The sequence below is a fragment of the Chinchilla lanigera genome, unplaced genomic scaffold, assembly GCF_000276665.1.
Source record: "Chinchilla lanigera isolate Chin_1 unplaced genomic scaffold, ChiLan1.0 scaffold00092, whole genome shotgun sequence".
In the NCBI taxonomy this organism is placed as follows: domain Eukaryota; kingdom Metazoa; phylum Chordata; class Mammalia; order Rodentia; family Chinchillidae; genus Chinchilla; species Chinchilla lanigera.
The window spans coordinates 7,810,207-7,818,748 of record NW_004955493.1 but is presented as its reverse complement, the minus strand read 5'-3'; the positions used below and the strand labels follow the sequence as shown (position 1 = coordinate 7,818,748).

At 49.4% G+C, this 8,542-nt stretch overlaps 1 protein-coding gene across 1 annotated transcript in view; it reads right to left on the bottom strand.

The window, feature by feature from the left end:
* Setd1a (SET domain containing 1A) overlaps positions 1-8,542 on the bottom strand; it is a 26,235-nt gene that overhangs the window by 16,138 nt on the left and 1,555 nt on the right. The window contains exons 2-8 of the mRNA XM_013504748.1: positions 7,767-7,931; positions 7,455-7,550; positions 5,009-5,279; positions 1,786-1,907; positions 1,323-1,552; positions 236-1,067; positions 5-82 (exon numbers count right to left, since the gene is read on the bottom strand). Of these exons, the coding sequence (XP_013360202.1) occupies positions 5-82; positions 236-1,067; positions 1,323-1,552; positions 1,786-1,907; positions 5,009-5,279; positions 7,455-7,550; positions 7,767-7,916 (1,779 nt within the window). The 5' untranslated portion in view covers positions 7,917-7,931. The remainder of the gene's footprint in view (positions 1-4; positions 83-235; positions 1,068-1,322; positions 1,553-1,785; positions 1,908-5,008; positions 5,280-7,454; positions 7,551-7,766; positions 7,932-8,542) is intronic.

Genomic DNA, 8,542 nt, shown 5'->3' with positions numbered 1-8,542 from the left:
GGGGTGTCGGGGCTGGAGGCGGTGAGCCGCCCCTGTCATCATCGGAGATCTCCATGTCCTCTCCAGAAGAGCAGGGAGAAGCCTACGGGGTGCAGAGGAGGTCACAGTAAGCCCCTGCCCACTCCGTGGACGTTTCCTCACACCCATTTTCCTCTCCAGCTCACTTCCCTCTCCCCAAGGCGCCAGCCCTGCCTTCCCAAGCCCAGGTACCTTCTCCAGCCGACCCCAACATCACCTGGTTCTGTCCGTTGGCCTTGGGAGACTCCCGGGGAGCCCCTGGCTCCCCACTCCCTGCAGGTGCCACGTCCTCAAAGTTAGCTGGGGCTGGGGGAGGTGTGCAAGGCCCATGACCTGACCCAGAAGGCAGCTCACTCCCGGTGTCTCTCGCCCCGGAGCCAGCACTGCTGTTCTCTTCCTCCTCCTCCGTGTCTGAGGCCAGGAAAGAAAACTTGGAGCGCTGCTCCTTCAGCAGCATTTCAATCCGGGAATCCAAGCTGCTGTGCTGGGCAAAGGGCACACTCTCATTGGTGGTCTCCGGGGCTGGGGAGCCGGAGCGGGCAGGGGAGGCCGGGCGGGGGGAGGTCCGAGCTTCTTCTCTCTCGGGGCTGGGTCCTCCGCCTGGTTCCGGAGGCTCTGGGGGCGGGGCCTCCGAGGCAGGAGGCCGGTAGTCTTGGTCTGTGGGCCGGCTGGGCTCAGGGGGCAAGTATGAGGTGTAGGAGGGCGGGAAGCGCTCAGCAGTACTTTCAGAGAAAGGGGCACCAGAGGGCTCCTCACGAGTTGCCCGGCGTGGCGGGTAAGAACTATGACGCTGGTAGCGATTCCAGCTTTCATAATACGCTGGGTAGTTTGAGTCAGAACCACGAAACTGAGAGGATGTGGAAGAAGAGGACGTGGACGAAGATGAGGATGAGGAGGAAGACGACGACGACGTGGCAGTGGCTGCAGTGGTGGCGGGGATGGACGTGGAGGCAGTCGTGGGGGCTGAAGATGTGGAGAAATGGCGGCGGGAAAAGGAATCTTGGTAGCTGTTTTCTGACCGCCGGGGCTTGAAGGAGGTTGAAGTGGTGCTGGAAAAGAAGTGAGAGAGTTACCGGGGCTCATCTCTGTATGACAACCGACCGTCCCAGTTCTCGTACCCAAAGCCTCTCTCCACCATCCCCAGAGAACTACACATCAGCTTTCTGGACAGTGTCCCTGAAGACAGCAGTTTGCTGGCTGACTCTACAGAGAGCAGGCCAGACGATCTCCAATTCTCTCTCGGTGAAACTTCGGGTTTCCTCCTGATGGCAGCACCCAGAACCTGCGTGGTGTGTGCTCTGTACCTGCTGGAGTAGGCAGAGTCCTGAGAGTAAGGGGTGCTGCCCCGAGATGTGTAGGGGGTTCCTTGGGAGGACTGAGGGGTGAACTGGCCAAAGGAAGAGGGGGTGTCTTGTCGGCTGCTGGAGAAGCTTGTGTCCTGGGAGCAGGGGGTGCCATTGCCAGGGGTGCCCACCACAGCGGTGCCTGATGGGTAGGCAGCCGTGTCAGAGGAGGAGCGGCGGCGGGATTCAGTCTATAGAGGGAGAGTGGGGCAAGGAGAAAAGAGAGAGGGTCAGCCACCATTCAAAACGTGCTTTGCTCCAAAAGAATCCTAGATTCCTGTTTTTTGAAAGTTTCTAAATATCTTTTCTTGGCTCTTCCTAAACTTAAAAGTAAAGTCTAGAACCTCCCAAAGGCGGCTCCTGCTCCTGGCAATCAGGCACTGTGTCCACATGGCTAGGGCTGTGGCAGCCACAAGCTTCTCACCGTCTCAGTGGCTGCACCAGAACCCTGGAACTTCTCACTCAGGGCCTTGCCCCCAGTGGGCACAGTCTGAGGGGTGTAGGACCCATTGACAATCAATTCATAGTACTTCATTCGCTGCTGTCCTATGGGGAGAGAAATGAGAACACACCGTCAGAAGGAACAAACAATGCCTAGCCAGGCACAGCGACCTATGCCTGAGTCCCAGCTTCTCGGAAAACTGAGGAAGAAGGATCATAAATTCACAGCCCTGGGCTGGGGATTTAGCTCAGCAGCACAGCCTGCCTGGCAAGCACAAGGTCGTGAGTTCGATTCCTGGTACCACACACACACACAAAAAAACAAAACAATGAATTCACGGCCCACCTGAGCAATTTAGTGAGATCCTGGCTCAAAATAAAAAATAAAATTACAAAAGACGTGTATTTCAGTGGTACAACACTCCAGTTTGATCTCCAGTGCTGAAACAAAACAATAAAGCTCTTTTCCAATTTGGCAGGTCTGCTTCTTTCTTAGGCCTCATGTTTCCTACAATTTCTTAGAATCTTGGGTTTGGGGATTTCAGTTCTCCTACCTCATCTCTACCAATGAACTACCACAAGTAACATATTCTACAGCACTTCCCAGTTTACAAATACACATCTACCCGTACTACTACAATGCGTGATCAACAGGAACCTGTCCCCTTAAAAGAGTTAAAGAAAATTTACCTGCATAAAGTCACAAAATTGGTCAGTGGAGGAACTGCCACTCAAACCCAGCTTCTCTGAGGCTAAGTCCCTCCATGCTCCTTATCCTATAAAGACTGCAAAATGGCAACCTGAGGACTAAATCCAGCCCAGGATTGAATTTTATTCGCCTTGCATAATGACTTAAAAAAATCTCAGGGGCCGGGGATATAGTTCAGCGGCACGAGTGCCTGCCTGGCAAATGCAAGGTCCTGAGTTCAATTCCCGGTACCAAAAAAAAAAAAAAAAAAAAAAAGTCTTGGGAGGACCTACGTGTAGTGGAGTGTGCCTATAATCGTAGCACTTCGGAAGGCTGAGGCAGGAAGAATGAAAGTTTGAGCTCAGCCTGGACAATTTAGAAGACCTTGTCTCAAAACAAAAAATTAAAAAATCATGGGGATGTATCTCAGTGTGAAAGCCCTGGGTTCAATTCCCACTACTGCAAGGAAAAAACATCTTGAAAGGAGCCAGGTATGATGCAAGGCTGTAATTCCCATTAGGAGGCTGACGTAGGACTATTAAGTTCAGGGCCAGTCTAGACTATAAGACCACCTCAAAAGATAAAAGGCCAAAAAAAAAAAAAAAAAAAAACCTTGGAAGGGATATAATATTTAAAATTCAGGGGCCAAGGATCTGGCTCAGCAGCGCGAGTGCCTGCCTGGCAAATACAAGGTCCTAAGTTCAATTCCCCAAATCAAAAAAAAAAAACGTAAGATCATATACAAAAACCTACTATTTTGGCTTTTAAAAAGCAAATTTGGGTTGGGCATGGCAGCGCACACCTGTAGGCCCAGCACACAGAAGGCTGAGGCAGGAGGATTATCTGAAGTTCGAGCCAGGCTGGACTCCACAGTGAGACAGACACTGCCTTAAAAAGGCAAAAGCAAATTTGGGACTGTCAGTCCTCTCTCCCTTGCAAACCGACTGATGCCGACTAACAGCTGCCTCCTGTACATAGCACTGTAACTTAGTCTGTCATAGATCCCACTCTTCCCCGTAGCTCCTTACCAAAGCAGTCTGGATTGTGTCATTTGTCTTTACAGGTCTTCCTTTAAGAGTATTTTGTTAGTTGTAGAAACTGAACCCAAGACTTTGAACATGCTAAGTATGTGCTCTACCAATAAGCTATATCCCAGGCCCTGTTATTTATTTTCATTTGTAAAAATTTTTGAGGCCTGTATAGTGGAGCACGCCTGAAATCCCAGCACTCAAGAGGCTGAGGCAGGATTGTCTCAGGTTCAAGGTCAGCCTGGGATACATAGCAAGACCCTGTCTCACAAAACCAAGAAAAGGAATAAATATATACATACATACATACAATTGTGATTGATTTTTAGTGGTACCAGCAACTGAACTCAGAGCCTTTCCACCGAGCTAATCCTCAGCTTTTATTTTTGTTTTTACTTTGAGATAAGGTCTCACTAAGTCATTAAGTTCCCCAGGCTGAACTCAAAACTTGTGATCCCCCTGGCTCAGCAGTGCTGGGACTATAGGCTTGTGCCACCATACTTGGGTATTTATTTACTTTTTATTTTTGGTGTTAGGGATCAAACCCAAAAGCTCTACCACTGAACGATACCCTCAATCCCCAGAAGCTTTTGTTGTTTTTTTTCGTTTTTTTTTCCGGTACCGGGAATCGAACTCACGGCCTTGCGCTTGCCAGACAGGCAGGTGCTGTGCCGCTGAGCTGAAGCCCCAGCCCCACCCCTAGAAGCTTAATATGTAAAATTTGAAAACCAAAACCTCAAAGTCCAGTAATTTAAAAAATCTGGTAGCGGGGGCTGGGGATTTAGCTCAGTGGCACAGCGCCTGCCTGGCAAGCACAAGGCCGTGAGTTCGATTCCCGGTACCGGTAAAAAACATACATACATACATACAGACATAAACAAATAAATAAAATAAAAAATCTGGTAGGGACTGGGGATGTAGCTCAGCAGCAAAAGCATCTGCCTGGCAAGCACAAGATCCTGAGTTCAACTTCTCTCTCTCTCACACACACACACACACACACACACACAAATTGGTATTAAAAATATGTCCTGACTTAGCTGGGGATCTAGCTCAGCAGCACAAGTACCTGCCTGGTAAGTGCAAGGTCCTGAGTTTGATTCCCAGCACCAAAAAAAAAAGAGACCACCCTGAACTGCATTGCGAGACCCTGTCTCAAAAAAGACCGAAAAAACTCAAAAAACAAACAAACAAACAAAAACCAGTCCTGATTTACTACACTAACTCTATTTATTCTGTCCTTCACATAATTTCTTACGGGTATAGTCAGGGGCTTGACTACAGGGTACTGTCCTGACCGTGCTGACAATGATACAAAAACAAATCACGTACATACCATAATTCTCCAATAACTTCTGAGTTCAGAAACACATCTAGCCCCAAGTTCAGATAAGGAACCATGACCGTGACGACTTGCCTGACCTCAAAGGCATTAGCATGTACACTTCCAATTGAAGACCAACCCTGAGCAGCGGCAGGGGAGCCCTCACCTTTGATGTCAAGCTGCGCATGGATGATGTTGCCCATGACGGAGGTAAGGTGGAGGTTTTTGACTGTTTCCTTGGCACCCCGAGTGCTGGTGAAGAGCACACGGGCCAGGCCCAGGTGCTTGCGAGTACGGGGGTGAAGAAGGATCTCTACCTCTTCCACCTCGCCATACTTTCGGCACATATCCTTCAGGAAGGTTTCCCGCACATTGTCATTCAGCCTCGCGAAAGTCACTTCCTTCAGTGGGATTTGCCCAATATAGAACTCATCCAGCTGTGGAGAAGACAGGAGTTGGTCTGGAGACTCTATGCCAGTGGTGGTGAAGCTATGGTACATGTGTTACTTGTTTTTCTTCTAAGGCAAAAGACATTCATGTATGGATTGTTTTTTCTAAATTAAAATCTCAACATTCAGGTTTAATTGGGTTTAAGTGGGCTTTGCATTTCAGTTTGGATGTCTCTAAAAGATTCACCATCACTGCTCTATACCAAACGGTGCTCCTCTACCCTCTGAGAAACTACCACAAGACCTATGAGGTCAAGAGAGAAGTCTGGGAGACTGAAGGACAAGGGACAGGGGCAACAGCTAGGGCTACACTGGTCCTGATCCCTCGCTCCCTGAATTCCTCTCAGCACAGAATGGCAAGAACCAAGAAGAGAAACGCACAGCTCAGGAATAAATGTAAAAGGAATCAGGTGCAAGGAAATAATCTACTAGCCCCAAGAGTTACTAACATGGGTGAGGCACTAGAAATACAAAACTAGAAAAAGAGATCCTCATTCAGGAAAATAGACAAGACAGATGATCAATATGCCACAACATCAGCAAAACTTCAGACAGCATGTTTGGAAGGCAGAGAAGGAAACCTTTGTACAGAGTAGAATCAGGAAAGGATTCATAAAGATGGCATCATTCTTACTATGCTTTTTGGCTACGTGGGAGTTCATCAAAATAACAAGAACCTTCAAGACAAGGAACTGTAGAACAAGCCAAGTGTGGTGGCTCACACCTGTAATTTCAGTACTTAGGAGGCTGAGGCATGAGGATTGCCACAGGTTTGAGGCCAGCCTGGGCTACACACAGTGAGTTTAAGGACAGCCTGAACTACACAGCAAGACCCTGTCTCAGAAAAACTAATCTAAAAAAAGAAAGAAAAGAAAAAGAAACTACAGAACAACTTGGCATGTTCAGAAACTGCACAACTGCACAGTTTGGATGTAACACAGGAATAGTGTCAGGCAGAGAATAAGGCTTGGTAAATCAATAACCACATATACTGATACCCTAAAACAGACATGACAAAAAAATAACAGTAAAGTCAAAGAAATAAGTAATAGTAGAATTGAGTATGAAATAGCATGGAAGCAAGGAAACTAGGTGAAATACAAGAATCTGCACTAAGAAAGTTGCAATGAGAATAGAAAGATTAAGGTGAAAAGAAAAAACATTGGACGCCGACCCTGCGTAACTCAGTAGATGGTGCTGTCATTTATCAGTGAAGAGAACATAAAAGGGAGGGCAGCGTTGATGGAATAAAAGTTCTTTTAAATCTCAGGAGTGTGCGATGTCTATGGGGTATACCGTGGAATGACCCCTCTACCAGGCACACAAGTCTGAAGTTCCAGAATGATGACAGCTGGAAACATACTTGGAAGTCATTACCACCAAGACAATAGTCAAAATCACAGATGTGAGCCAGGCACGGTGGTGCACGCCTGTAATCCCAGCACTTGGGAGGCTGAGGCAGGAGGATTGTTGCAAGTTTGAGGCCAGTCTGGGCTACAAAGTGAGTTCAAGGTCAGCCTGAACTGCATAGCAAGACCTTGTCTCAGAAAGCCAAAAAAACAAAAAACAAACAAACAAACAAAAAAACCACATATATGAAAGAGACTGTGCATGGGAAATGTACAAAAAAAAAAAAAAAAAAAAAACCAGGATGAAAGAACCCCAAAAACTATTTAAACAGGAAGAATTAATGGGGAAAGAACAAAGAATGAGTGAAGAAAACGAAGAACCACTACTTTTTCAAGTTTAGTCCAAGGCCTAACGACTATCCCACTTAGATGGGGAAATGGGAATGCTCTTAGGAACCAAGATGGAGGGTCACATGGCCAAATGAGAGGTAAGGAAAGATTCCAGGGAAGCAATGGCATTGTTGCTCTATTTATTAAGAAACTAAACTGTCCTACTGTTGGGCTGTATACTATCTAGGAACACACAGTGAGAAATCCAGCAGCTAGAATTAACACCCTCACCACCAGAGATATACTTGGGACACCTTTGCTATACAAGGGCACCTTCCAACCAGAACACTTCTGTCTCCCAGACTCAGAGGTTGTTAGATCTTTCAGTGGACTACCCCTTTTATTGGGCTACCTGAGGAGCAGAGTGACAGTACCCTCCACACTCCTTAAGGGCCGTTACACCAGGGAAGCAACAGATACCTACCTTAAACTTAGGGACTGGAAGGGAAAAGTCTCTGTTTTTGGACCTGACATGGCAACGGGGGTCTTGGAGGTCTTCCACTGGTATGTACTTTGAGTCCTAGTGAGGAAAGCAGGAACAGAAAGATTGCTTAGGACAGAACCAGGTTACTACGCTCTAAGAAGCCCATTTGGATATATGCATGCAGAAGGGCTGGGTGCACTCATTTCTGGTAAGGACAGCTATGGGTATGGCAGTTCTGGGTGCTGAACAGAGTAACAGAGGACAGGAGGGCCTGGCATTCCCTAGAAGGCAGCAAAGCCAGGACGCACTCACGTTGACACTGAAGTGGACTCCGTCATAACGGTACACCTTCTGAGAAGGCCTGCGCAAGGCAGGGTCCAAGGCAGGGTCCACGATGAGCTTGTAGTTCCGCCACTGGAAGCTTGGGGCTTTCTGCCCATCTCCCCCACCTTCTTGATCCATCTCTGCTCATTTACACTGTCAGGAACAGAGGGATACGCAGAGGGGTCCAGCACTTAGGCCTGACTCCCTTGCTGTCCCCTCATTGGCTAGCCCAGATTCCAGGCTCTCCCATCACTCCAGGTTCCCCACCTCACCACGACCCGGGGCTCCCTCAGGTTCTGCCCCAGGTACCCTATTTCAACACAACAGCCCATTCTCTCCCGACTTCCCAACTCTCCCCTCCGGCTCCCAGGCCCATCTCGCGCCCGCTTCCCTTCCCGTTCTCCCAGCGCGCGCCCCACTTGGCCTCCACGCAAGACCCCTCCCCCGCCCCCTGGCAGGCCCCGCCCCCTCCCGCCTCCTCACCGGCCAGCGGCCCGGGCCAAGCCCGGCTCCCGCTCCCACACCGCCGCTCCCGTCCCCGCGCCCCGATCCTCCGGCCGAGAGGTGGCACCTCTTCGGGGCGTTGGAAACACCGCGAGACCGAGCCCGAGACCCGGCTTCAGCCCCGGATTCGGGCGGGGGGGGTGGAGGGAACGCGCGCCGCTACCCTCTCCCGCCCCGGCGCGTTCTGCACCCCCCGTCTCCGCGCACGCGCACCGCGGCCCTACTCACCCGCTCGCGGCGAGCGGCTCCCCCTCCCCCCA